Source organism: Phycodurus eques, chromosome 23 (genome assembly GCF_024500275.1).
Source record: "Phycodurus eques isolate BA_2022a chromosome 23, UOR_Pequ_1.1, whole genome shotgun sequence".
NCBI lineage: Eukaryota > Metazoa > Chordata > Actinopteri > Syngnathiformes > Syngnathidae > Phycodurus > Phycodurus eques.
In genome coordinates, this window is record NC_084547.1 from 5005717 (window position 1) to 5033453 (window position 27737).

Here is a 27737-nt window from a genome sequence, read left to right on the forward strand (position 1 = left end):
TGCTAGGTTTCATTGTAGACTCTAATTTGCCCGTAGGTGTGAATTTGAGTGCGAATGATGGTTTGTTTATATGTGCCCTGCGATCGGGTGTACCCTGCCTCTCGCCCGAAGATAGCTGGCATCGGCTCCAGCAAGCGTGAGGAGAAGCAGTACGGAACACGGATGGATGGATATTGTGAATGAAATTTATACATACATCCCCGCAAAAACATCACTATCATAGGTTAAATAATCACAAGTAAATGAATTAGAAATACAATTTAAAAATGAAAATGACATTTTATTATTAAAATAAAATATTTTGCATCCACATTTGACCTTTTAGCTTGTCTATGAAAGACCTCTTACCTGTATAGCCTGTGTACAGTATTAATATCACAATGTATTTATCGGTATGTTTTTTTGTTTTGGGTTTTGCGTTCCCAAAATGACCAATTGACTGCATTCAACTTTTTTTTTTTTTTTTTTTTTTATTTAGCGTCCCCCTAACGCAAAGCATCCAGGCTTTTGCATACGCTTCCTCCCAAGGTATCCGTGCGTCAACTTTGACATTTATCAAAATAGGAATAAGAGCAAGGAAGTGTGGGTGCGCTTGCATGCGTGTGTGGCAATGTAGATGTTCCAACTTCACATTGAGGAAGTGAAAATGGAGATGGCGGCTTTAGTGCGAGTGCGTGTGCTGACGGGGGGAAATATGAGGGGGCCGGCGGGGGGCTTACTCGAAAATGTCCCGAGGAGGACGCCGAGGAAATGAAAAGAGAATAAAAATGGTGACATGTTCCTTTTCGCAACATGTTGGGAAGGTTTGGGCCGCGCGGCACGGATCCCAAGTGCCCTGGGCAGAGCGATGCGGCGAGGCCACAAAAACTACTTATAAACAAAGGAAAACCACGGCTGGAAATAACACGCTTGTTTGGGTTGCGCAAGAGAAACGGCGGCCCTCTCGAGGTCGTACGCTAGCTTGCTAGCGGATTATTCTCCATTAACGTACTCGCCATGGAAAACATGATTGGAATGTTCCTTTTTGGGGGTTATGATGGGTTCATATTTACACTGTGTTCCAAATTATTATGCATATAGGATTTAGGAAAATGGACAGTGAAGATCATTTTTTTCTCGATACATTATTTTCATAAATGTGACTTTTTTTTTTGTTTTTTTAAAAAAGACTTCATTCTCATTCAACTCTTTTTTTCTGGAAAAATACTTTTAAGATTAAGACATTTTCTCAATTATGATGTATATATTTTACTGTTGCAAAATTGCTCATTTTTTTTTCCTTGGAAAAAAAAGGAGTTTTTCTCAAAATAAAGCTGACAATCACAAGATCTTTGTGTAAAATGAGGCTGGCTATTCTCCTTAGATTGCGCCATTATTCCCCCCCCCCCCAAAAAAAAATCAGACTTCTTGTAAAACTGCCTTTTTTCTGAAAAATCTGCCTTTATTCTCATAAATGGATTACTTTCTTATCTGAAAAATACAATTTAAAAAAATCTGACTTAATCCTCGTCGGATTGAGAATTGTTTTTCCTTGAAAAAATATTTTATTCTGGAAAGACAACTTTTTTTCAATTCCAAACATTAATTCATAACCATTTTATGCATGTTTCATGCCTCATTTGTGTTTTGGGTATAAAGGGAGGAAAAAAAACCGAACCCCTGACCTCAACCCTATTGAGTTGATTGAGTAAAAATGCCAGAACTGCATCTGCTTAATGTTTTGGAACACAGTGTTTTTCATGTTTTAGTGGCCCAAAGGAAATGTCAAAAGTTGCATTGATGTTCCTTTCCCTTTTGTTCCACTTGATGAGCAAAACAATTACTTGTGGTTTGATTGATAGCACTTGACAGACAAAAATAGCAACAAAAAGAAAGAAGTGACTACTCCCCTAACCCCCACAAAAAAAAAGATTAAACAGTCCAATTTGATGTTAGAAAAAGAGTAAAAAAGAAATTCACATCTGTACGATGTCAAACATTTTCCCAGTTTGTACTCTGTGAAGTGTCCAAACACAGGCGCTCGGTTTACGGCACGATCCGGCTTCCAGTTCCCATCGGCGTCGCCGGGCAAAACGGCGTCCGCAAAATGTCCGCTTTCCCCAAAAACCGAGCCCTCGGGGAAGTCTTGAGGGACCGCCGTCCGCTTCCCGGGGAACCGTCAGTTGACTTTGAAGATGCTGAAGACGTGAGGCGAGGCCGACGGGTTGCCCACCGTGTGCAGCCGGAAGGACGGGCCCGTGACGGCGTGCAGCTCGGTGCCCTTGTCCAGGCGCAGGAGGCCCGAAACCTGGCACGGCTTCAGGAAGTGCGACGGGTGCGGCCCGGCCGACGGGGTGGTCCCGTAGCCCTCCATGCACTGCAGCTTCTGAGGCCTCTGGCCGCCCGTCACCACGTCCAGCTTGACGTACTGGGACTCCTGCTCGTTGAACAGGACCTGCGGACAACGCCGCAGCTTCAAAACCTCGCACTCGGCCGCGTCGGACTCTATCCTACGCTCGATTCCACGCTCTCGTTCCGTCCGAGACGGCCTCTGAATCGCTGGCCGCTTCGGTCGCGCGACAGTGCCGCGTCCCGCTGTGGGAAGGAACGTTTTGGGGGTCTTCGTGGCGGTCGTACCTGACAAAAGAGGAAGTAGACGCCCGGCTTCTCCACGATGAAGGTGCCTTCCTCCTTGTTGTAGCTCACCGCTTTGCTCATGTTCAGCACGCGCTCCTCCCAGCCCTTGATCACGCCTCCTTCTCCCACTGAGACCAAAGCGAGCGCAACGTCGGACGAGTAACGTGCGGCGTATCCCCCACGCGCCCCTGACGTTACCCCCCTCTTACCTTGCTGAGAGGAGACTTTAGTGACTGTCGAGAGGGAAAAAGCAAAGTCAATTAAGGCTTTTTGGGGATGATTTCTGCAGACGAGGCATCTGCCAGGCCACTTACTCTCGAAATGAGACGCCGCTTTCTTGCCGTTTCCGTGCTTCCCGCGCAGCGTCCCCCCTTTTTTCGGGACAGACAGAATGTGAGTGTGACAAAGAAAACAAGCCTGCGGTTCCACATGTGAATCTGTCTCTTAACGCCGCGCTCGTTTGCCGCCATCTCGTCGCCGTCTTAACACGCTTAGCAGATGGCCGAAGGGTTTCCCGTCACGTGCTTTTCATATATTTCCTCAAACTGTTCTTTTCATCATCGGAGCGTGCCGGCCGGCCGGCCGTTCGTTCGCAGGGAATCGAAAAAAAGAGGAGACCGAAGCATCCAATGTAAACGGAATGAGAGAGACCGAGTGGCGGAAAAGCCAGCGCGAAGGGTCTGCAGCTGCTCGCGTCGCCACGCAGGAAGTTCACTGAAGCTGGTGGCAAAAGGTGCACGAAGAAAAAGAAGTACGGATTCAACTCCTGTACTGAAATATAATAAAGGACAGACTTCCGAGACATTGTTAGAATCTTGCATACTTTGAAGGGAAATGCTCGTCGTTATACTGTTTGTCTACGTGTTGCCCTGCTGTTTTTGTTCAAGTTAGCCATCTGACCCTGCGATTATCGACGCTAACGCTTAGCTTGTCAATGGTGTTAGCATTAAGATAGCGGGGGTTGTACTCAAGACAAAGTCTCGAAATTGAAGAACTCTGGAAAACTCCGTTGGGTCACTCTCGATTGTGTCAATTCTGCGACTGGCTGGCGACCGGTTCAGGAGATAGCTGGGATAGGCTCCGGCATCCCGCGACCCACGTGGGGATAAGCGGTCAAGACAACGGATGGATGGATGATTGTGTAAATTCTCCGTGGGCCGGATTACAGATCAAAGCGGGCCATGTGAGCCCCCCCGGACCAGAGTTCGCCCACCCTGCGGTCTCAAGGGTTCATCAAGCCGCTCGCGAAACGGCCGCTATAATTGTCGCGATGATAGGTCATCAAATGTCCCGCTTTCACGACAAATCATAGCCGCGTGCGGGAGTGGCGACGGCCCCCCCGAAAATCAATTTGACGGCCCGAAAGCGTGCGACAAGGCCTCGTCCCCGAGCCAGCTGGTTTTCTGGGCTGCGAGGCCGCGCCGGTCAGACCTGTAATTTCTGCCACAGCCGTCCAGCTGCCTACTGCTTCCTGTGTCGACTTTTAGCTGCGGCCCGAGTGGCGTACGGCCCAAAAAGACGTGTGTGTGCGCGCGCGCGCGCGTGTGTGTGTGCGTGTACCGTCTCGCTTCACTCGCTGGCCGACGAGCAGCTCTCTCTTCTCCAGAATGAGCTGCACAATGGCCTTCCTCTGCGTGTTGACCTGTGCAGAAACACGCACACACACACACACGCAAGATGAACAAGTGTGCACCCCCCCCCCCCCCCCCCACACCCCCCACTTGAGGCTCCCCCAACCCCTTGCACGTTTTTAGTGCTTGGCCTCGCTCGCTGCGTTCTTTCTGGGAAAGAAAGGAGATTTGTGAAGCCAGCAGAGTTTGAAACGCTTGGCGGGGGGCCCCGCTGGAGGAGAAGCGTGTGTGCGAACGGACAACTACCATCGCTCTACTCGCGACTCGTGTCGCAAGCGTCGGCGCTCCACGTGTCCCGAGCGAGCGCACCAACTCGGCACGGCTTTGTGCATCGCCGCATATCATTGCGCTCCCCCAGGAGGCGACTAGGCCTCCTTGGACATTCGCATTGGACGTGTTTATTGCAAGAAATGTGTTTTTCCACTTCTGGAGGCTTGTTAAGGAAAGTTTGTTCTCATTTGTCACAGATGTTAAATGTAAATTCTTCTATAGACAAAAAAACAAAACAGCCAATGCCGTGGCATCGTTACTGCCAGCCAGGTAATCATGAATCCTTTGAGAACTTAATACAGGCTAATTAAGGAAGGTTTGTTTGCATTCGTCAAACATGCGTAAATGGAAGGTTTTCTTCTGTAGCGCAAAAAAAAAAACAGGTAATGCAAGGGCATCATTACTGCAGTAAAATGCTGAATCCTTTGAGAACTTGGAAAGGCGTATGAAGGAAAGTTTGTTCACATTTGTCACAGATACATAAAGGTCATATATTTTTAATGAAGAAACAAACATCTGCCAATGGCATGGTTAGTACAGTAAAATACAGCAACCTTTCAGAACTTGGAAAGGTGTATTAAGGAAAGTTTGTTGAAATGCGTCAAAGTTATTAAATGTAAGTTATTCTACAGAGGAAAAATGAAAGAAGCAATGCTACGCCAGGGCATCGTTACTGCAGTCAAATCCTGAATCCAATCAAAACTTGGGGAGGCATATTCAGGAAATGCTGTTTGCATTTGTCGCAGATATGCACATGCAAATTCTTTTGTGGAGCAATACAAAAACCAGGCGATGCATCGTTTTCGCAATAAATTCGTGAATCGTTTGGAAAGGCGTATTAAGGAAAGTTCGTTGGCTTTGGCCACTGATGCTTACATGTCAAGTCAAATTTGGAATTCGGAGAAAACAAACGAGAATACGTTGAGAGGCTTTCCGGTAAACTGAGATTTTTGGAATTTTTTTTTTTTTTTCCCCCAAAAGACAATAAATCCGTGGGTTCGAGAGTGGAAATGAGTATTTTAAAAAACCCCACCACACATCCCCCACGATGATTCCCGTAACCACATGCACGAGTTCAGTTGCATAACCACTTTAGCCCCCCGAAAAACAACAACCACCACCAGCAACTTTGCTCCTGGTTGGTGGTTGTTGTGGCCCCGACCTGCTCGAGGCGCTCCTGGAGAATGTGGAAGGACTGGGACAGGTCCCGCGTCTGGCGCCAGGTCCACGCCGTGAAGAGGGCGCTGCAGGCGGCCACGGACAGAGCCAGCAGCGCCAGCGAAGCCCACAGCGCCCGGAGCTTGCGCCGCCGCGGGGCGATCCGATGCATGCTGACTCAGTCGCCGCCGCCGCAGCCTCCGCCGCCGCAGCCTCCGCCTCCGCCTCCGCCGCCGCCGCCGCTGTCGATCATCACACGCCGCACTCGAGCCCCCCCTGGCCCTCGGCCATGGCTGCTTAATGAACACGCGTGGCCCGGCGTCTCGCTTCCCCCTGTGGGCTCGTGTCGCTGGGGGGCTCGCCCTTCTCCTCGTTCTTAAGACTGCACGCGCATGAGCACCGACCGGGGGGGCTCCCGAGTTGAGATCTGACGCCGAGAGCCTCGTCCTCCACTCCTCTGTCTCTCTGTGCAGCACTTTTTCTTTTTTCTTTCTTTCTTTCTTTTCTTTTTTTAATCAAATCAACTTGACTCGATGTGGAACGTCGGACAGTTCCCGAGGTGGCCACGAGAGGGCGGCAGAGTGTAAGATAACGATCCTCTTTCTCGTTTGCCTGACTTGTCACTTGTCACTTTTTTCTTTTTCTCGTACTGTTGCAACTTTTCTCAAAACTGTAGACCTTTTCTCATAATATTACAATTTTATTCTTGTAAAAGTACAACTTTTTAGTCTCGTGATATTAAAGGAAAAAAGTATATTTAAACGTTATTTTTGGGTGAAAAAGCATTTTTTCCCCTCGTAATATGACTTAATTTTGCAACTTTATTTTTTTAAAGTTAAAATTCTTTCCTTTTATATTTCAACTTAGTTGCTATGAGTTTCTCTTCATATTAAAATATTTTTTACGTAATTTTAAGACATTCATGTAAAAGTACGACACCTTTTTAAAAAAAAACTTTTTTCATAATATTAGCACATTAGTACGTTTTCTTGTAATAGTCGGACTTTAATCTGCTGTTCAAACTTCGTTGCTGTGAAATTAAAATAAAATGACATCATTTTCCAGCCGTATAAGTGGGAAAAATTTACATTTTTCACATAATATTAAGACTATACTTTTAAAAAAAAACAAAAAAACATACGTTTTATAATAATGCGGTTCATGTTATGTATGCATTTTTGTCTTTTCACATTGCAGCCACTGGAGGGCGCTATGGCCCTAAAACTATTTATTAAAACGGGCCCATTTCATGTCATGCCACATACACACAGTGCAGCGTTGTCACCACTGCATCCACGAGTTGTTGTTGTCTCGTTCTTTCCTCCCTCTCCTTTTCTCTCCCCTTTCTTTCCTCTCTCGTTGTTTTTCTCGAACGCCTCTCTCTTTCTTCCAGCCCTCTTCTTTTCCTTTTTCTCTCTCTTCCTTTCATTCCTCTCTCTCCCCTTTTTTGTTTTTCTCCCTGGGCAAGTTTGTGTGCGTGTGTGTGTGTGTTGCTCACATTGTGTCAGAAGGTGGGTGGGGAGGAAATGAGGACTTTTCAAATCCGCAGCCCTGCTGCTGCCGCCTGCGTGCTATTAATAGCACGCGCGTCTCCCGAAGGCTGACTAATGACTCTTTGTCTTCTTTTTAGTTTTTTCTTTCTCCCGAAATCTCGCAGATGTCGGCGATGACGCGCGCAGATGTTCGTCAGACCGCGACGGCGAGGGGCTTCTCATTCCGGGGAAATTCGCTGACGAGCTCATAAAAGGGAGACAGGAGTTCAGAACGTGTCGTTGTGTGAGACGACCGGGCTTCTTGTTTAGTCTGGCTTCTGATTGGTCAGAAGCTCAGTCGGCGAAAAGGGAAATGAGCTCAATCTCTTTTTTTAAACACTATCTGTCGCTTTAAGATCACTTAAAAAAAAAAAAAAAAAAAAAAAAGAAAGAAAAAGGGTGGAGGCAAGCAGACGTGTTGTCATTCGATGTGCGCCATCGCGCGCGACCTTATTTGGACATGTGCGCCGCGTTTTCTGCGTCAGCCGTGAGTCACGTGACTCCTCGACGAGGGGACATGCAGGATTTCTGAAGAATAAAGGCATAAAACAAAAAAGGAACACACGAGAATGAAGTTGTCTTTTCACCCCCCGCCCACCCCCCCCCCCCAAACAAATCTCACTTTATTCTCATCAGACTGATTTTCGTTTTATCCTGACAAAATACATATTTGTTCTTGTCTTGCCTTTTTTGGTGGGGTTGGGGGAATTCCAACTTTAGTCTCATAATATTACAATTTTTATTTTGGAAGACTATTTCCCTTGGAGAGAAACACATCTTTATGATCGTATGACCATTTAAATAATAAATATGTATATAGCTATATATGGTCAACATTTATGCATTCATTTCAACGATTTGTTTCATTCTAATGAATGACCGCCTTCATTCCTAATGCGAACGCGCAGTGGCCATCTTTTGTTTGAAGCTCGATTTATCCTGTTCGCAAATCCCGCGTCTTGATTTCGAGCGAACCTAATCGAGCCGTCGACGACTCGGTGACGACCTTGTGAGAGCGTCGCTTTCGACCAGGTCGAAAAAAAGGGGATATGTTATATATGTTCAAAAATCACGCCGGATATCAAACAAAATGGCATAACAGAAGATACAAACAAAGTGCACAAATAGTAATAGTAAAAGTGACACATACGCAAATGAGAATTCAACAGTGCATATTCAAACAGCAAAATGTTCAACCTAAGCGTATAAAAAAAAGAATAATAATGTCAGGCAGCGCAATGCTATCATGTAACATGAAACGACATAGACGGGCTAATGGAGATTTGTGCCGATGTTACGGTAACAACTGAAACAGAGCGGCCACGAGGCGGATGAGCGAGCAATTCTTCAACGTTCACCGTTGCGTATTCAAAACAACCGCGCGACGTTGCCTTCCGCTAGCCTAATGCTAATGTACAATACAAAACGCCATAGACGGGCTAACGGAACTAACGTTGACGTTGCGACGGCGTAAGCCTTCAAGCAACAGATATTGCAACATGCGGGTGGACGTTCATCCTGAAATTCCAGCCGAACGTTTTTGGGAGTCGCGTGTGACGAGCGCCCGTCCGTCCGAGGCGCTTCCATGACGTCGCGTGGAGTCGGCGCGCCGGCGAGCAAGAATGGCTCCAGTGTGCGAAGCACCGCGGCGGGTGTGACTGCTTTTGGGCCGGACCCAGCGGGGAAACAGGGCCGCTACTGTTTAGCCGCCACGCACACGCACGCGCACACAGAGAGGCGTGTTAAGGGTTCAAAAGGCCTGCGAGGCCCACTAGACGAACGAGTAATGCTAATAAAAATGCTTTTGGTGGCACTAAAAATAGATTTGGCTCAGCCACGCATCTGTTTTCTCGACGGCTTGTCGTCACGAAAGACGCGAGTGAGCTGCAACCAATCCAGCCATTTGCGTTTGGGTCAAAGTTCAGCCCGTCCGAGCTGACTTTTGGCGAGAAATGCGTGACACTCTAAACCGGTTGTCAGTCAATCACAGGGCGCAGACACAAGCAACCATTCTCACGCTGTGGACAATTGAGTTTTCAATTCCATTTTTTTTCTTCGAGTGTGCAAACAAAGAGCAAGCTCGAAAAGGTGAGAAGAAAGAAAAGTTGACTTTATAAGAGCTCAAATGAGCCCAACAAGCACTTTTTTTGTCCGACAGTTTGGAGTAACATGACAGAAGCTGGTTAATTGTTTTTTTTTTTTTTTTTTTTTTTTTCCACCTCGCGCTTTACGTCATTTATGGTTTCCCGCCCCCCTCGCCACTCTGACGCAGGTGCGCGTGCCCGTTTGGCGAGCGCGCGCCCCCGTCGTTTAAAACAGTCGCGAGCGGAACCGAGCCGAGCACACGAACGCCACACAGATAGCATAGCATAGCATAGGGTAGCGTAGCTTAGCATAACATAGCATAGCATAGCATTAGCGGCAAATAGCCGAGGGTGTATGTAACTAGACACTAACCCAATAACCTAGCACCAATATTGTGTGTAGTCGGAGTTTTTTAAAATTCTTAATTTATTTATTATTATTGTTTTTTATTTTTTAAATTATAGCTTCGCAGTGCACTCCACCTTTGACGTGAGGCGTTCACGGACTTGGTTCGCACGAGACTTCAGCTGCGGCCAGGTGCGAGCGATTCTTTGGCTTCGATTGTTCATTAAAACTGTGAACTTTCTTTTTCTTCTGAAGTTGAACATGAATTCGCCGATTGAATTTGTCACGCCAAGCGCGTCTTTTCCATGAAAACTCATTTTCGCAACGCACAATCTCTTTAAGTGTGCCCATCAAATTGCTGGCACATTTCTGTCTTCTACTTTCTAAGTACACTTTGATTCTGTATGGCTTTCATGTTGGGCATGCTTCCTTATACTTTGCAACAGTTGTTGTGGTTGTTGTTTGTTTTTTTCAATATACTTTTTCTTGGACAATACCCCCAATTTTGAAACGTCATGTGTATACCGAAATAATGTGGCTCTTGTTTCAGTGTACTCCCAAATGCACGGTTGAACGCAAAGCTTTTATTTTGTTGTATGATTGGCAAAATGGCGGAAATGTATTATTACTTGATGCCATCAGTAGATGTTTGCGGTTCTGCGTTATTGAGTCATTTAGACAAAAGTCGCGCTTTGCCACCATCTTGTGGCAATCTTAGTGGCAAGGAACTATGTTGAAATGAGTTGAGGACTTTCACTTAGACAAAATGAACTTGTGCTGCCATCTTGTAGTGTCTGTAGGCAATTAGAAACGTTTGGGGGGTACTTCCACTATTTGTGGGAGGGCCCCGCCAGAAGAGGACTTTAATTGTTCTAGCACCAATTATATGTCGCTGGCATAGATAAATGAACAGAGATGCATTTGTAGTAAATAAGTCCGTTTTGAAGCAATTAGAGCAACTTGTACAGTGGTTAGGAATTACTGCGTTTGTGTAATTTAACATTCATGACCGGAGCAAAATGGTAGTTCTCGTTTGGTGTCGTGTCGAAGCGTTCGGTCGGTCTTGACTGATGTGACGCGCTCGCAGAAGCGAGCCATTGTTTGGAGACGACAAATATTTCAGAGGTTGGGGCCGGGGGACGCAAAGCCGTTTCCTGCGTGGGTCTCGGCTAACAATGGTCAAAGAGTCGGCGGTTTGCGTCTGAGGAGGGATGTTGGAAGAATGGCGGGCGAAAAAGGTTTCAGCGACACAATGGGGAAGAGGCCTGGCGCTTGTGGCGCAAAATCTTCGAGTAATTGACAACCCCCCTAAAAAAATGCTTATAACTGCCCATAGATTGAAGCCCTACTTTTGTCTGAAAGAAACTCCACAATTCACTTCAACATAGTTCCCTGGGCACCGAGATGCCAACGTAATACATTTCTGCCTTTGGCCTGATGACAAAAGTGGCGAATTCGGTTTTGATGCCCTCTCGTGGAAGTGAGGAGAGGAGCTCCAATGAGTTAGAAAACCAAGTGTGGCCATCTTGTGGCATCTGTAGGCCATTACAAAGCTTTTTTGCGGATTTTGGCTCTTCGCGGCAGGACACGTTTCAAATTGAATGTAGAAGAACTCGACTTCACTGTTGCGTATTTGCACAGCTTCCGTTTGCGCTCGCTTGAAGTCCGACGTCCACTGTTCCTTCCAGACAAACGCAGCGAATGCAACTGCGGCGCCGTCTGTAGAAGGGGAGAGCGGCAGAGGCGGACCACGGGGAGCGACGCCTTGGATTGGGCGCCATGTCCCTCGGCGCCTTCCGCCTCATGCAGACGCTGAAGAACTCGCCCGCCGCGCTGCGCCGTCGCTTCCGCCGCGACCGCACCGAGTCGCTGTCCCACGGCGACCCGCTCTTTAAGGTCCACTACCTCGGCACCGAGAAGATCTTCTCCCTGGACCGGGAGCAGGCGCGGGACGCCATCGGCCGGCTGCTGGCGGGCGTGGCCGGCGGCAAGAAGCTGAGCGAGGACCACGCCTTGGTGGTGCGACCCCGCTACGTGGAGGTCAAGGAGCTGAGCACGGGCCGGCAGCTCGCCAAGACGTACCTGCGGGACATCGCGTACTGCGCCGCCGACGCCGACCGCCCCAACGTCTTCCTGTACATCTGCAAGCACCACGGGCAGCAGCTGCAGTGCCGCGTGTTCTGGTGCGACCGGGCCGAGCGGGCGCGAGACATGACCGGCTGCCTGGCGCTCTCCTTCCAGCGGGCGCTGAGCGACTGGCAGCGGGACGGCTCGGCCACGCCGCCGCCGTCGCCGAGCGCCGAGGAGTCCGCCGGCTCCGCTGCCGCCAAGAGCTCCACGCTTCCTGCCAGCCTGGGGAAAGGTAAGCGGTCTGTGCTTTGCTGCAGTCGTTCCCAAACACTGGGAATTTCGGCCAATTTATCCAATTTCATCAGACAAAATCAGGTCAGGATTTTGTTTAACCCCACACGCTGCTACCTCGGCTCACGACTGCCCCGGCGTAAGACTTTTTTTTATTTATTTTATTTTTTGCAGTTTGCTTTGCATCACAAGCTTATTCAATATGCTGGAGCTTAAGTAAAAAAAAAAAAAAAAAAAAAGGCAATTAATGTGGGCAACGAGAGCCACGGTGGCCGATGTACTTTTAGCCGTTTATTGGACGATGGAACAAACTATCATACACGCAAACACAAAAGGAGTGCTGCTGTAGGCCACAACTCGCACCCAAAAGCTCACACGCAGACTGACCGATTCCAGCTGCTGACCTCTCACTGGGCCACGCCCATTAAAGGCACACATCCAACACTCAAATACTCCAGCATTTACATTATTAAATGAGAACGTGTGTTTCAGTTGCAGGTATTATATATATCTGTATGTGTGTATAGGCTTAAAAAGGCGGGGCCTGGCCTGGTGAGTGTCGCGGGTGTCAGCGAATGAGAGCGGCGCAGTTGGCGACTGGCTGGCCACGAATTAACAGCTGCGTCTTTTCTCATCCAGTTCACTGGAGGAAGAGGGGCTCCGTGTCCCGAAGCCCACTTCGAGCCATCACCAGACGAGGGTCCGCCTCTGACAACTGGAGCTGAGCCGCCCCCTCCCCCCCTCCTCACTGTATGCATCGGTGGGTCATGTGGCGTTTTTACAGCTTTAATATTCCGAACACTTGCGGCTTTGTCGACGCCGGGACACTGGGCGACGCCGCCACGTCCTCTCTCCCCGTCCAGCAGTGTGCAGCGACGCCACAGTGTGCTTTTCCCCTCCTCCACGTGAGCAGCATTTGCATCATTTACCTTTCCATGACAACATAATGCTGAAGGTTCCACTCGTTTTTTTTTCACCGATGTCACTAAAGGAATTTTTGCTTTTCAATGTGATGTCTTTACAAAGAGCACACTCAAGTGCCTGCTTCAAGGTGTATTTTTTTAAGTGTAATATGTACATTTCATGAAATATGTATTTTCTGGAGTATTAAAATGTTTTTATATACATTTGTTTATCCAAGTGTCGTCACATGGTCTCAGGCAAATATTTGATGATGAACGAGTCTGCTTCCTTCAAATGTTACATTTGTCCTGCGGTGTGTGTGAAGGGTTGACGCCAGGGGCAAAAATGTTTCTAAAAGGGTCTGGGACTTTTTACTCTCAGTCACGTGACAAGTTTCCCGGAGTCGTAAAGCATCTTATAGCTACTTTTGATGCTTCGAGTAGGGCTGGGTGATATAGCCTTAAAATGTCCCCCCCCCCCCCCAGAAACTCCAATTTGTGATTTTACTGTAGTTGATTTTGTTCCCTTTTGCACGGAGAAAGACGAATGAAATTTATTCCCAACAAGTTTTGCTTTTTAAAAAAATGTTTTGGTCCTTCCTGGGATCGGCTTTATTACTCCTGATGCAAAAGAAGCTTTGAAACCGTTTTTTTCCTGGACCATTAACTCATTGACTCTCAGCCGTTTCCAAACCAGAGTTGGCATTTTGACTCCTCTTTCAAGACCCACAGAATATTGTTCTGTGACAATATAAGCACCAAACATACCAAAAGACAGAGAAGACTCTTCTTACACCAAGAAAAACGTTTATTTAAAAAAAAAAAAAAAAATCTTTTCTGCTCTTTAGTAATCCCAGTAGAACATGGGTTGGGTCCACCAAAAACACCAAAAAGCAGAAAAACAAGCTTTTTGTGAAATTGTCATGTGTCACTCCATACAGGCGGGGCTGGGGATTGAACCCCGGTCCTCAGAACTCTTAAGCAGTTGACCGCCGTGCCGCCTTTATGAAACCTCAAACTATAAAACAAAGGGCTTTTGATGTCAGTTTCTCAACAGATTTAGATCTTAGAGACACTAGCAAAGCTGACTACATGGCTGCCAGTTGAATGTCAGTGGCTTTGTTACACGGCGTTCATCTTTTCTCAGGGCTGCGCCGCACTTTCTACCACCCACTGTGACGGATACTGTTTGTACCATACATCTCCATACTCTGTTCTCGTGTGAGGTGCCTAAACTTGTGCAACGCGTTGGCATTTCGCTCCCTCGTTACAACTCGAGTCGCTGCCTCATCTTTGTCGTCCACTCAAAAAGTGTGCTGATCTTGAATACAAAGCGATGCAACGCCGCCATCTACAGGATCCGTTTGTCACGTCAGTGGTTTAAAAACCTGAATTTCACAGAGGGGCTCGCCCAGCTTATCTGATGATCAATGTACTCAAGCAATGGACGTCGGTGGCAGTAAAATATGATGAATATATATGTACGTCCACAACTGTGAATGAGTTAGTCGCGGAAAAGGTCAGAAAAGTTGCTAAATATAGCCACTTATTTATTTTTTTAGCCTTGTTAAACGTGAGCAGGGCACATCAACGGGGGCGCACTTTGAGCTGCCCCAAAAACAATAAATAAATAGATAAAAGAAACGAGCGGCAAGATGCTTGACAGAAGCGCTTTTCAAGTGAGTTCATGGAACGTGTTTACGGTCAATCCTCGACAGAAGGGTCCGGCTCGGCGGGCGTCTTTTTAAGCCGCTGAAGCTCCAGGAGGGTTTGGACGTGGAGACGCCTCAGAGGCTTCACCTCCTCCAGCACTGCAGGGGAACAATATGTTACAGACTTATTTCGAAAAGTGAATTTTTGAAAATGTGTTACCTATTATTTTTTCAGTAAATTTGTAAAAAATTCCTGTTTTTTCATGTCGTCAGTGTGGGATGCTGTGTGTCGAATTCTAAGGAAAATTTGGAATTTATCCTATGTTGTAATGTAGCTGTAACATAACAAAACGCGAACTGAGCGAAGCGCCGCGCTGCGCTGACTTTCTGGATCCATCGTACCTTTGTCGTAGTGTAACTCGTCGCGGTTGCCGCAGACGGCGTACGTCTCCAGGAAGTTGAGGAGCGCTCCGGTGGCGAGGAAGCGCTCCGGCACGGGAAGGCTTCGGATGTAGCGCATGTCCAGGGCGAATGGGTTGGAGGGGAAGGGCACCGTGCACACACTCACCAGCTCGCTGACCATGTCCCACACGCGACTACCTGCGTGAAAAGCAACCCCAGCGAGTTTTCATCTTTGAAGAACTTTCTCCATTTGCTTTCCATACCTCCAGTTTGCCAGTCTGTGATGGACTTGAGCTTCATGGGCGTGTCCCTGACCACGGAGTCCGTGCCTCGGACGCCGACCAGGCGCTCGTGGTTGGAGCGAATCCAAGCGTGAGGCCGCCCGTACTTCACGTAGCCGGCCAGTAAAAACAGGGTGCAGTTCACCTCCTGGAGATTTTTGGGGGAACGATTCTCAGATTGTGGACCAAAAATTTACTTATTACAAATAATGTACATTTGTTCATCTACTTATGTTAGTGACGTGTAGTGACAGGCAGCAAAACAAAAAAAGATTTTGTTCCACTAGATGGCAGAAGACACAATTAACCCAGTGGTTGTCAACGGGTGGGTTGGGACCCAGAAGTGGGTATATTTCCGAAAAACAATACAAACTATTGGTGTTGCACTATTTTGTGCAACTAATTTTTGTACATGCAGTTGTCATGTTCCTTTTCACTTTCTTAAGAAGGCTCTCTGAAAGGCACGCGCAACATGTAAGAATGTGAAGTTATGTTAAAAATGTTTTCAAAGGCTATTCTTGAACAAATCTTTTTCTTTATTGTTCATGTGTATCAAAGTGGGAAAGTGCTGATCCCAGGGTGACAACCAGAGGGAGAAGGCCTGGAACGTGGTGTGGAAAAACATCTCTTACAGGCACTGCCATCTCTCGCTCGCTGGGGGAGGCTGGCAGTAGATGCTCCTCGCTGCTGGGGTCCCTGAGGGCAAAATAAGAAGTACTCAGGTCACACAAGATCCAAATCTGTCCAATCAGCAGAGCAGGTGAGAACGAACGCACTCGCCTGGCAGCGCGTGTCGGAGAGGCCAGCGCCCGCTGTGACGGCTCTGCGGACAGAGGGGAGCCGGCCCGGCTGGCCAGGCTGGGGGAGCTGCTGCTGGACGCGGAACTATCGCTGCTACTGCTGCTGGATCCGCCGCTGGCGGAGGCTCTCGACACAGCGAAGCCCGGGGAGCGCCAGCCCTGATCGGTAAGTAAAATGATTTATTATATATGACATTCACTGAAGTTTATTTAAGGACAACCTGTCAATTTTGGTCTCCTAGCAGCGTCCAACATGCATTTATTGTAGACTGGTAAAGAAGTCTGACCAGATCTTCATTGACAACAGTCAGCAGCAGCTCCTCTTTTCCTCTCAACCAAGGCTGGAAGTACTTAAAACCCTAGGAGGGAACGAGAGAAACTGTCCCAGTGTTTCATCTTCAGTAAATCTGCAAACAGTGTCCCACATTTGAAGTGATCGCACCTGTAAAGAACCCAGTAAGGCCAGGTCAGCTAAAAAGTGCTGCAGCTTCCGCCACTGCTCCCTCTCTCGTTTCTGCACACAGAAAAATAGAATGTGCCATTTCAAGTTACTTTCCTACGTCTGTAGTTTCAAAACTGGGTGTACAAATTCAGACTTTTCTCTAGGCTAACTGCTTCAAAACGAAACTTTATTGAACAATATTATGGTGACAATATACACAGCCAAAGGTCATTGATGTAACAGATACAATATAACAAGTCTGTGTGTTGTGCTGACCTCAGTAAATAGGCAATTAACCATATTTTTTTCTGAAAATGTGTTGTAGTCAAAGGTTGCAACAACATTCCAAATACCGTTCCAATATGGCGGTCAAAGAACGCATGCGCAGTAACGTGTTGTTGGCAGCTAGGCACTGTCGCTTAACCACAGCCCGCCTTTGTTTTTCTCCACAAGCGGTCATATAACGAGAAACATGCCAAGGTAAAGAAAAACAAAAATACCCGCAGCAAAATGTATGAAAATAAAGGCGACGTTTAAGCTGCTCGAGTATCCTAGGAACGGACCCTCGCTCCATTAATTCGCCCATGAGAGTATTTACTTAAAAACGCAGTAATACATGCTTCAGTTATAAATGATAGCATTTTGGGGCGGTGAAAAAAAACAACAACACTCGTAAGACTTACGCTGGTCATCATTCGTATTTTAGCACTGCATGTGTTGGCTGTTTGCAGCTTCCGGTGTTGACTTTAAGTCAGTAGCGCCCCTAGAGGCCATGGTGTAAACTTCATCGTTCTGCAGCACTACAGTATTTTTTCTTGCGCTTTGTAAGTAAAATGTTATCCACGTACATATTATTAGTTGAAAATTGCTGATATTTATAATTATTTGATACAATATTATTCATATTTAGAATGACAATAAAGTAAGAAACACCAACTTTATTCTATGAGCCTCTGCAGGAATTGAAGCGTGAATGCAAACTCATCATACAATATGACCTAAAAAAAATAAATCGTGGCAGTGAGGTGAAGCAAAACATTTAATATTCTTAAAAAAAAAAAAAAAAAAAAAAAAAAAAAAGAGCACAGCTTCACAGAAGACGACTTAAAGATTCCTGGAGTCAAAGGAAACAAAGAAGGTTCGTATTTCTTTGGCTGAAATGGTCACTGAGAAAGGATCGTCTCCAAACCGCCTGCGGCTTTTCTTCTCTGTAACGAAGCAAATGGAGGGAACATTTAGGAAGTGTGAATCTGAACATTCAGTGTCAAAACAAAAGTCTTACTCCCGGCTTTGCCATCTGCAGTTTTCCACGTCCACCTCTGCAGGCTGCCTACATCCCAGGTTCCTGTCAGGGAACGCTCCTCTATGGCCGACACCTCCCCCATGCCCCACAGCACATCCTGTGCACACAGGTAAATGACTAACATTTCACCCTTTATGAATAATACTTCCGAGGATGATTGTAATGCAGCGTATCTTCACCTTCAAGTTGATGGTGACGGGCTTTGAAAGCTCGGGGTCTTCTCCTTCCTCAAACAGATGCATGATTCTCAACAGGACGCGGTCGTAGTCCGGCTCGGGCTGCGCATTTTCACCTGAGTGCGCATGAGCAGAGTTGTTCGCGCGCGCTCTAAACTCAGTGATCTTGGCGCAGCTGACCTGAGTGGACGCTGTAGTTCCAGCCAGGGATGCTGAGGGTGAGCAGGTGGAGGTTGGGCGGCAGCACCACGGCACTGGCGCGACGACTTCCTTCGTGCGCCTTCTCCGTCCAGTGCATCTCTAAGACCAATGTGGTGAAAATGAGCCATTTCCTCCTGGACAAGCGAAACAGGACCTCTTCCTCTGAGTAGTTTGTTGCAAAGTTGGAGTGTGCCCTCACGTGGCAGGTCGATGGACACGACGACAGGTCTGTGCTGTAGCTCTACCGCCTCCCTCTGGTAAATCTTAGAGGCGACACCCTTGGAGGCCAGCATCATTCGCAACGTGGGGCGGACCACCGAGCTGTCGTTGAGGGTCAGGTTGTAACCGAGGTTCCAGGGCAGGTTGTTCCACAGACGCCTGTGGAGCATGACCTGGGGAGAAAAGAGCAAACAAGGGGGAAGTTACGTGTCTTTAGTTTCCGGCGTCCACGGGGACTGGACGTCTACCTCCAGCTGTCCGCCGACTTGGCTGGACACGCCGTGGGCTCGGTCGCCGACCAGCACCAGCCGGCTGAGTCCGTCCTCGATGTAAGCCGTGCGAACCATGGGGAAATAATTCTGCAAAATTGGCAATATGTGCATAATGAGATCAAGTGAACAGTTTGTGTTCAAATACGTTTACAACGTGTTTAAAAAAGGCTGTTTACATGCATTAAAATGTGAGGGAGGGGTAAAACTATAAATATGGTCTCCATAGCACAGATTTTCTATTATTATTTTTTTTAACCTGGCCTCTGTTATTTTGCTTAGGCCTAAGCAATCAAAGTATTACCTCGTACTTTGGCCCCATCTTGTGGCATCTTCCTGCCAAGGAACTATGCGTTGAGGAATTTCATTTAAATAATAATCGTACTTTGCCACCATCTTGGTGTCAAGGAAAGGAACTATGTTGAAGTGAGTTAAGGACTTTGTTGACATCTATAGGCAGTTATAAAGCTTTTGTAAAACGGGGGCTTCAATCACTGGTTGATTTTTGCTTTTCGCGGCAGTGTACGGTTTCATCCCCGGCTTTTTCCGAAATGTGGCGCAAGTCCGTTCACTGGAACCTACTCGGGCTATCGTGTTGTTTGCAAACTCTTTGCGTGTCCTCTTCATCATCTGGTAGCCGTTGTCGTCAGTGTACAGCGTCCGCCCGCTCTTCAAAGACGAGCCGGTCCTCAGGACCACCTCGGCGTTGACGGCAAGCGGCCCCAGCGAGTACGTCTGCTCCAGCCCGTGACACCGCACTTTGCTCCCGAAGCATTCTGGGACGCGTGTGACAATGGAGAAGACGTAGTCCTCATCGCTTTCTTTTCTAGACGCAAGAGGCGAGACGGTTTGAAAGTGATTGGATGAGCAACTCGGGAGAAAAAGGCCGTTGCTTCTACCCACCTGTAGAAGTACTGCCTGATCTCGGTGACAATTTCACCAGGGATGATCTCCATTCGCACCGCCTCGTACGCCCGCACAGCTGAAGCGTTGGCGCTGAAGATGTAGTTGTCCGAGATGGGCCCTGCTTTCACGTCACCGTTGGCACGGTACTCCCAAAAATCCTGAGTCACCCGTACTCTTCTTTTGTCTTGCCTGCCGGAGACACACGAGAGGGCGCGTCGGAGGAAGAGCGATTCGTTGAACAGAGCGAGTGGCTTACAGATGTGTGATGCTGTGAAGTAAATTGGTGTCCTGGTCAATCATGAGCTTGTAACAGTCGCTCAGAACCGGGAGGAGCCTCCTGCCCACTTTCCTCCAATCCCGGACGCTGCGCCTTTCGAAAGGAACCGCTCTGGCTTCGAATGCGCCGCCACACTTGGGCCTCCACGGGCACGGCTTCTCTGAGAACTTCATCAAGTACTTCCGGTGCTGAAGACCTCCCAGTTCTGCCAGGATGAACAGGTCGTAGGTGACATTGGACGCGGCAGATCTTTGGATCTGTGACAAACACCAGATTGATCCTTCAATGGAAAGAAAGACTCTTGAAAAAGAACAAATATATCCTTAAATGGCGCACGAATGCAAACATGCTGTCATCTACCTGCGTGGGTACGGGTTGTCTCGACTCATCAAAGACACTCGCGCATGGGAAGTTTGCGGTGACGTTGACGACAGTTGAGATGTTCCAGGCCAACGGGTTGTAAACAATAAGGTGTCGTTCCAAAGCCTGGTGAGCATCTGCTAATATCAAATAATTGACTTAAACCCCCCGTTATTTCTCAAACTAAAAAGAAAACCACAAGACCTTTTTTGTGGCTGCTGAAGATGTCGATGTTGTGTGGCAGCAAGAAGATGGCCGCCAGAAGCTCCTTCCCGCCCATCATGGCCCGTGTGAGATGCTGCAGGTACATGTCTGCCACTTTCGGAGACTCCGTGCCAGTGATGCCGTCGTGGTGCTGGACCTAAAAACAAATCATTTAGATATATCCCACACTTGGATACATGACTTCAATAAATTGGGCTTTCAGGTGACATTTCAGGATACAGTATCTCACAAAAGTAGCCCCCCCACCCCCCCCAGATATACAAAATTCTTGTTTTACGATCCTCAGAAAGTTCTTTGCCATGATCACATTAGTGGCTGTGTATTGAGCTTTTGAGGGGACAGTAAATTTACACGTTTATACAAGCTGTGCACCGACTACTTCACTTTGTAGCAAAATGTTGTTTCTCCAGTGTTGTCCCATGAAACGTTGTGATCCAATATGTCGAAAAATGTGACGTGCACTATATGCATCGCGCTCCAATCTACCTCGGAGACGGCCCAGCGTAGAGCTCTTAGCTTAGCAAGCGCCCAGTCTTTAGCGACAGGTCCGTCTGGATAGTTGATACGGTACAGCGTGAAGAGAGTCTCCGCCGCGTGAAGTTGGGCGCTGGCTCGCCGCGCCACGCCTTTTAGGATGTTTCTAGAAGCGTAAAAGCCTGTCCACGCCTGGTGGGAGTCTACCAAAACAAGACAAGTAATCCATTTGGACAAAAGCAAAGATGTCCTCAGACGATGACATAATATCCAAAAATGTCAACAATCACTGACGCTTATTAAAGCAATGTCTTATTTTGTTTGCTACCTGTAGAATAGGGCAGAAAGTCTTCGCTGTCACGCACATCCCAGACAAGTTGCGAATTGTGTACTGCTTGGAAGTATTCGCTAAGTGTGGCATACTGGACCGTGACCCCGAAGTCTTTACTGTTCTGGTTGATATAGTCCATCAATGGGTCCATGTTGGCAAACTGCACTGACGAGTTGTAGAACTGTTTGTCGCAGCCCTGAAACGCAATCCGACGGCTCGTCTGTTAGTTTGACGTGGCAAAAAATTTCCGGCTTCACAGAACAAAAAGTGTCGCGTTCTCGTCACCCATGGCCACAGAACGTGGTTGGTCCGGAACCAGCCGGCCCTCTGCTTGATGTTATCCGCCATGGTGCTGGCATAAGCGTGCAGCGTCTGCTTGGTGACGGGCAAACTCATGTTGGGGTACACGCCATCCTTTGGGGGATCGGGGAACATGGCCACGCCGTTCCAGTAGAAGCCTGACCTGAGAAGCGGGCCCGAATGTTAATCCGAATAGTACAGTGAATCCAAGTTTGTCGCGGGGATGTGTTGCAGAAAAACCTCACATTCGCTGTTTAGTATTTAAAGTGCTCTGTGCCGTGACTACCCCTAGGCGGCAGTAATGCCCACGGTATCGCCGTTGTCATGGTGAGAGGAAACGGAAATAAAGCGCTCTCAGTACAACAGACGCACAACTCTGTCCGTCCCGAAACATATCCAGGAGTTTTATGGACTGCTGAATGGTCAGGATCGTCCTCATACTGAGAATGAGTGATGTGACCTGCAGCCAATCAGAGCCCAAGTGATTGATCATCCCGTGAGACTGCTCAAAGTCCATGCAAAGTAGAAATAAACCTGTCACACCACGGAGAAGTGTTGTTAACAACGCTGACAAATTTTAATGATCAAAAAAAATAATAATAATAATAATAATAAATAAATCGCCAAATATATCAAATAAGGCTTCAAAATCATGAAAAATGAAGCCGATCTTGCTGCAGTCAAACGCTGTGGCTGTGTCCCCTGAATGCGCTGACCATACCCGGCTCACTTAAATCAACAACGCTGCCGTAGGTGAACTGTGATAAAGCGAGGAACACTGTTTTGTGCTAGTACTGAGGAAACATCACCTGTTGGAGAATGGCAGGTAAGATGGCGTGCAGTAGCTGAACTGGTCCATGGTGTGAGTGAAGATCTGCTGTTGCTCTTGCAAAGAGGCCGAACCTCTCCACACAAATTGCAATTTCTGTTTCACAAGCCAAGAAAAAGGTTTTGATGCATCACGGTGGTTACAAGTGGCAGTGCTGGGACCTTCGTCTTCTGCATGGCGTCTTTGAGGTCGTAGTCGACGCGCGAGACGAGATGAGCGTGGAACCCGGACAGGGCGAAGAGCACCGGCGTGGCGGCGGAGGCTCCGAACGGGTCGACGCCCCACGAGAAGCGAGGACGCACGCCGAACGTCTGGAAGATGAAGCCGTGGCCCTCTGGAATCACAAGTGCGCAAAGTCGTTCCCGCTAATGTGCGACGTGGCGGCAAACGGTAGCGACGCTACCTGTCATTTGCAACAGCAAATCATCGATATCCGTAACAGCTTCGTCGGGCATCACTTGGCCACCCAGGACGAACTCGAGTCGGCCTTCTTTCACAAGCTGCAGAACCTGGACAGGAAGACAAGCCGGCCTGGGTTGTTATGTTGAGGTTTCGCTGCGTGCTCTGGGTGCATTAGGACAGCGTGCACTTTTGCCTCCTCGTCCCATTGTAAATTATTTTGGTTTGCAATGAACCAACAAAGCAACACATAATATTACAGCGAGGTGAGTAATTTAGTCGTGCAACCGTATATTGGCATTTCCATGAATTGTGCCAGGGTCGTACTTGCTTCTTTTGGGAGACCGAAGCCACATCATCCCACCACAGTCGAAAGAATTCCTGTTCCACAGCGATGAACCTGCGATTTTTATCCTTGGAAAGCTCCTCCGTCACACTGGTGTACACGTTGGCTGCATAGGCGTGCATACTCTCCTGCGGATATCACATTTGTATTCAAGTTGAGTGGAAAACCAACAAAAGACAGCGAAAACATTACCTGGATAGTGTACACCCAGCCGACGTCCATGTGACTGTGCGGGATTACAAACGTCTGAATTGGCTCGTTTGCATATGTCAATACATTCGAGTATGAAATCAAGTAAAACATGACGGGTAAAAGTCGCATTTTTAAAACTATATTGATCGAACCGGCCACCAGTGCCAAACAAACCCCGACTTCCGTGTTAGTCTTGTGATACGTCATGTGACCGACTACGGAAACACCGAAGGGGGAAAATACCCAGTCAATTTGCATTCGCTTACCTTTGAACCCGGAACCATTTACTCAAACACATTTGGAGGTGAACTTCTCCCAACGCCGAACGGTAAAGAGTGATGTCCAAAAACAGGAAAATAGCTTTCATATTTGGAGGGTTTGTAACGGCAGTTGCCGCTGCGTTTTACCCCATTTTCTTCTACCCGCTCGCCCACAAAACCGAATACAGTAAGTGGCTGACAATTAGCAAATTTGTGTCGTGCCTTAGCTTTTTACATCCCTGCCTCGTTCAGCTAACACACTTCGAGGCATTCTAATGGCTAAAAGTTGGTCATTGTTAATGAGTTTGGGCCAGGACTGTTCTTTCCTCATGCCTTTTCTCAATATTGTGGGTTATCTTTAGCTACAGGCTAGTTCTCTGACAGGTGGCAATCAGAAAGTGGGCATGATTAACACGTGAATTGGTCTAAACGTGCGTGAATTAACTGTGTACCCCCCCCCCCCCCCCCCCCCCTTCAGGAGAATTCCAGAAGATGAACCGGGCAGGAATCGAGCAGGCTGACGTGCAGCCCGTTGGTAAGCTCCCAGGGTGACACCATTTGTGGTATTAATCAATTCTTTTTTTTTTTAAACTAATTTGCAATGTTAGGAAACGAGCCCTGAGACTACTATGAAAAAACAACAACCTGTGAGTGATAGAGATTGTGAGTAAAAAGATTGTAATTGGCTGTAGATCCAACAAGATGGCAGCAGGGCAATACTTTTGTCTAAATGAAACTCAGGAGGCTGAGAGAGAATGATAGGACAGAAGGATTGTAACAGGGACAAGGAAGCAGTGTGTCCTATATTGATTGTATTAGCAATAACAAAGTTACTGTGAATATCAGTATTCATGGTACAAGTACAACTTAATTAATTGAAGCAGTAAAATGTACAATTGTCCCCTGGGTTAGACCAGCTGTCTAAGGGAGGGGGGTGATAGAAATTGCATGCACCAGGTTGTTCAAACAATGAATAACAGAAACCTGAAAACTGTCTTGTAGTCTAACTTGAAACCATGTTAAAATAATTAACACAATCATGTTATTTTAGAGCTTATCGGGTTTTTTTTTTTGTCCGCCCCCCCGAAGGTGTGAAGATCTGGTCTGATCCATTCAAGAAGTGATTCCCGATGGACTGAGCTGGAGAGTGCTTGGCGTGTGAGTGAGCCAAGGATTTGACATTGTATTATTTTGTTGCGTTCAAGGGAACATACTATGCTAAAGTAACCTTTTAATGGGGATGGTGGAAGAGTGGTTAGCACTTCTGCCTCACAGAAATTAGGTTCAGGGTTCGACTCCCGTGTGGAGTTTGCACTTGCTTGTGTGTGTTTTCGCCGGGTTCTTCCCGCATTCCAAATGTTAGGTTCATTGAAGACTCTAAATTGTCCAGAGGTCTGAATGTAAGCCTCCATGCAGAGATTCTCCGACATGACTTGGAAGCTTGGCCGGGTGAAGATTAAGAGCCACTGTCAAGCCACTCCACTGTCTGAAACACAACTATTTATTGTTTGTATACAAATAGTTTGGTCTCTGGAGTGCGTGTCCATCCATCAGGTATGAAATTAAACAACCAAGTAAATCTTTTGTTATCTGCCTATTTCTGAAAATCTGTGGGACAAATTTATATAATCCCGCCCCCACAATGAGTTTCTGCGGCCATGACTTGGAAGCTAGGCTGGGCGAAGATCCAGAGGCCACTTTCAAGCTACGGCAAGACCTCACTGCGTGTCGGAAAAACATGTCACGTCAAAGCCAAAAGGTAAGCAGAGCTGCATCTATTTTGTTGTGCGCACGCATTAGCGTTAGCTTCTGATTAGTGACGTGGTGGGCTGGTGTATTTGTGTTTGATGATATGTCTGCTGCGTGCGCCAGATACACAGATCCGCACACTCATTGACAAGTGTGATTTTTATTTATTTTATTTTTAATGAAATATATATATATTTTTTGAAGTTCTGCCTCCACGAAGGAAAATACGATCCAAGCTGTCAGGTTACAAAAAAAGTATTTGCCACCTTTTCTTTAATGTAATTTTTGAAAAAAGTGTTTTAGTCTTAATTTTTAGTTTTTTTGTTATTAGTTGCTATAAAATAATCTAATGATATATTTAAAACTGCTTTTTAAATTAAAAAAGAAAATAAGTAACCACTTTAATTTTTGTAATTTTTAAAATTATATTTCTAAAAAAAATAAAGAAAATATTGAAAACATATCTTATGTCAAATTATTTTGTTAGCTAGCAATAATATATAATAAATTTTGAAATCTCTGTACAATGTTTTTCAGATTTTTTTTTTTTTTTTTCTTAGATTAAAATGTCATTACAAAGCCTCAATAGGCAACAGTTGCTGCTGCTTGACATTTTTTTGTTATTGGGGGCTCCACTCTAGTGAGCAAGTGTCCAATAATCATCTTGTATTATTCATCCATGTAATTATATTTTTTCTAGTTTAGTTTGGTTGTGATGTTTTTTTTCCATACCACTAGAGAGCGCCCGCGTGCCCCTTGTGGTACTAGTAACGCACTGAACCTCGCTGATCAAGTGGTTTAACTGGTGATGAGGCGTGGACGCTTGTCCTCTTTTGTCCACGTGGGGGAGCTCTCCTGCTGCTTGGCGATTTTCTGTTGGTGGGTGGGCTCCACTCTGGTGTGGTGAGCAATTACTATAAATAATGAAGTTACTGCATTATCTGTTTTTGTGATTATTTTTGAGAAAAATGAGCAGTTGAGTTATGTGAGGTATATATAAAAAAAAAATAAAAAAAAAAAGGGACCTGAAGACATCATGTAGGCTCAAAAGATGTTCGTTGGTATTCCTAGTGTGACTAAAAGCAGAGAAATTCCTAAAGTGCCCCTTCCCCCCCACCCCCTTTCTGCTTTTGTGGTTTCCTGACATTGAGCAGCATCCCTCGGAGGAAAGATGGATCCGAGAGAGATGAAGAAAGAGCTCAAGCATGTGTTTATGTTCCTTCGTGCACTTCCATCTTTCCATGTAGCCTGTACTTTGGGACTCTCTGGCCCGTCGCCAGGCGAAGGAGAAGGGCCGCTCGCTCTCCTCCTCGATCGACAAACAGCCCCATTGTTTATGCGAGCCTGTTATTGTTGGGCCGAGCTCCGAAATGAGAGAAAACTCCATAGCCTGGTCTGAAAATTCCTCTCATTCCCCCGCTGGTGTTTTCCAGATTCCTCAAGCGACGGCTCCCGCGAGCCGAGGGGGAAATTGAAGCGAGCGGCCAAAGGAAGGGAAGCGCATTCTTGAGGCGACGCGTCACCTACGTGCAGTGTACAGCCGCACGCTCTGTGTTGCCTTCATGGCCTCGCCAGGCTGTGCAGCGCTTCGTGTCGGATGACGTCTCGCTATTTGCTCCGCTAGCAATATTTGTTGTTTTCCGCATAGGATAAACAATATATCGCTGCTGTCGGGTCGAAACCTCCGATGCCAGATTTGGTCGAGTTCATATTTTTTCACAAATGGATATTGGTCAGTCCCCACGTGGGTATGTTATTTTGACAAATTATTGACCAATGTAGTGTTGAAAATGGCTTTCTCTCTTTAATGGATCAACAAACATGTAGGTTTTGTTTTTGTTTGTTTCCTGATGAGAGATGCAAGGTTTCCACCATAGGCCAGCAATATGCCTGAGTGTGTTGTTGTACTGTCTACACGTGTTGCTGCTCCGTTTCTGTACAAATACCAGTTTTGTAGCGTGTGCATCCGTGACGCAACACGACAGTATACGTCAACCAGGAGTTGCGGCAAATGGCTAGAAGCAAGCACTTGGCCTCCTTTTTGAAGCGTTTGTTCATTGTCTGGCAAACTGCTGCCCGTCGGGAAGTTCACTGGTGCTTGTAGCTTAAATTGTTGCTGGCAACTCAAGACAGTAAATCTGCCGAGAGTTGGCTCGTAATCCGAAAAACTAAGTTGGGGTACCTGTGTCTTTAGTTAACTTCAGTAGTGTTCAATAGTTAAAGATCTGCATGTTGGCTAATGAGCGACGTTTTAGTCATGAAATGTGGTGGAGTTGAAGTTGCCAGAAATCTAAATAGTGTAGTACAGATACATGAAAATTTGCAAATGAGATGGTTAGTGAACAGCGTGGCAGTTTGGCTATTCCGATCGCCACGAGTCTTTAAAGATTCCTACCAGCTGCGGCGAGGAACGAGGGCAGCGGCACTTCATTCATCAGAGAAGT

General features: G+C 46.9%; 6 protein-coding genes across 14 annotated transcripts in view; 3 read left to right on the forward strand and 3 right to left on the reverse strand.

Annotated features, from left to right (window-relative positions):
• Positions 1–444: 444 nt before the first annotated feature.
• Positions 445–6428, reverse strand: tnfsf12 (TNF superfamily member 12). Its single transcript, XM_061668653.1, has 6 exons — positions 5680–6428; positions 4177–4258; positions 2931–2987; positions 2826–2849; positions 2617–2744; positions 445–2434 (listed from the first exon to the last, which is right to left on the reverse strand). The coding sequence occupies exons 1-6, from the start codon at positions 5845–5847 to the stop codon at positions 2159–2161; spliced, it is 735 nt and encodes a 244-aa protein (XP_061524637.1). The 5' UTR covers positions 5848–6428; the 3' UTR covers positions 445–2158.
• A 3089-nt stretch (positions 6429–9517) lies between these two features.
• Positions 9518–13123, forward strand: si:dkey-19b23.8 (uncharacterized). Its single transcript, XM_061669127.1, has 3 exons — positions 9518–9829; positions 11326–11999; positions 12638–13123. The coding sequence occupies exons 2-3, from the start codon at positions 11417–11419 to the stop codon at positions 12721–12723; spliced, it is 669 nt and encodes a 222-aa protein (XP_061525111.1). The 5' UTR covers positions 9518–9829; positions 11326–11416; the 3' UTR covers positions 12724–13123.
• Positions 13124–13726: 603 nt separating this feature from the next.
• Positions 13727–17423, reverse strand: si:dkey-19b23.7 (uncharacterized). 2 transcript variants are annotated; one of them, XM_061669293.1, is made up of 8 exons: positions 17161–17423; positions 16478–16549; positions 16323–16394; positions 16016–16194; positions 15868–15931; positions 15218–15383; positions 14955–15152; positions 13727–14711 (listed from the first exon to the last, which is right to left on the reverse strand). In XM_061669293.1, the coding sequence occupies exons 1-8, from the start codon at positions 17170–17172 to the stop codon at positions 14605–14607; spliced, it is 870 nt and encodes a 289-aa protein (XP_061525277.1). In that variant the 5' UTR covers positions 17173–17423; the 3' UTR covers positions 13727–14604. The 2 variants fall into 2 exon arrangements, with proteins under 2 accessions (XP_061525277.1, XP_061525278.1); XM_061669294.1 differs by lacking the exon at positions 17161–17423 and having other exon boundaries at positions 16012–16194; positions 16478–16492.
• A 74-nt stretch (positions 17424–17497) lies between these two features.
• man2b2 (mannosidase, alpha, class 2B, member 2) lies at positions 17498–23486 on the reverse strand. Of its 5 annotated transcripts, none has more exons than XM_061669276.1 (19): positions 23285–23486; positions 23074–23220; positions 22751–22856; positions 22509–22681; positions 22328–22443; positions 21504–21681; positions 21216–21414; positions 20900–21090; positions 20393–20549; positions 20189–20325; positions 19808–20085; positions 19549–19740; positions 19228–19471; positions 18625–18735; positions 18357–18549; positions 18137–18256; positions 17960–18072; positions 17760–17877; positions 17498–17685 (listed from the first exon to the last, which is right to left on the reverse strand). In XM_061669276.1, exons 1-19 carry the CDS (start codon positions 23411–23413, stop codon positions 17582–17584), a joined length of 3006 nt encoding a protein of 1001 aa, XP_061525260.1. In that variant the 5' UTR covers positions 23414–23486; the 3' UTR covers positions 17498–17581. The 5 variants fall into 5 exon arrangements, with proteins under 5 accessions (XP_061525260.1, XP_061525259.1, XP_061525258.1 ...); XM_061669275.1 differs by having other exon boundaries at positions 20189–20328; XM_061669274.1 differs by having other exon boundaries at positions 23035–23220.
• Positions 23487–23542: 56 nt separating this feature from the next.
• On the forward strand, positions 23543–25128 carry smim20 (small integral membrane protein 20). 3 transcript variants are annotated; one of them, XM_061669303.1, is made up of 4 exons: positions 23544–23731; positions 24023–24079; positions 24634–24702; positions 24961–25128. In XM_061669303.1, exons 1-3 carry the CDS (start codon positions 23623–23625, stop codon positions 24666–24668), a joined length of 201 nt encoding a protein of 66 aa, XP_061525287.1. In that variant the 5' UTR covers positions 23544–23622; the 3' UTR covers positions 24669–24702; positions 24961–25128. The 3 variants fall into 3 exon arrangements, with proteins under 3 accessions (XP_061525288.1, XP_061525287.1, XP_061525286.1); XM_061669304.1 differs by having other exon boundaries at positions 23543–23731; positions 24023–24107; positions 24634–25128; XM_061669302.1 differs by having other exon boundaries at positions 24634–25128.
• Positions 25129–25150: 22 nt separating this feature from the next.
• The window catches only part of rbpjb (recombination signal binding protein for immunoglobulin kappa J region b), a 39813-nt gene continuing 37226 nt past the window's right edge, over positions 25151–27737 (forward strand). For both annotated transcript variants that reach the window (XM_061669282.1, XM_061669281.1), the window contains exon 1: positions 25151–25303. In XM_061669282.1, the coding sequence (XP_061525266.1) occupies positions 25203–25303 (101 nt within the window). In that variant the 5' untranslated portion in view covers positions 25151–25202. The remainder of the gene's footprint in view (positions 25304–27737) is intronic.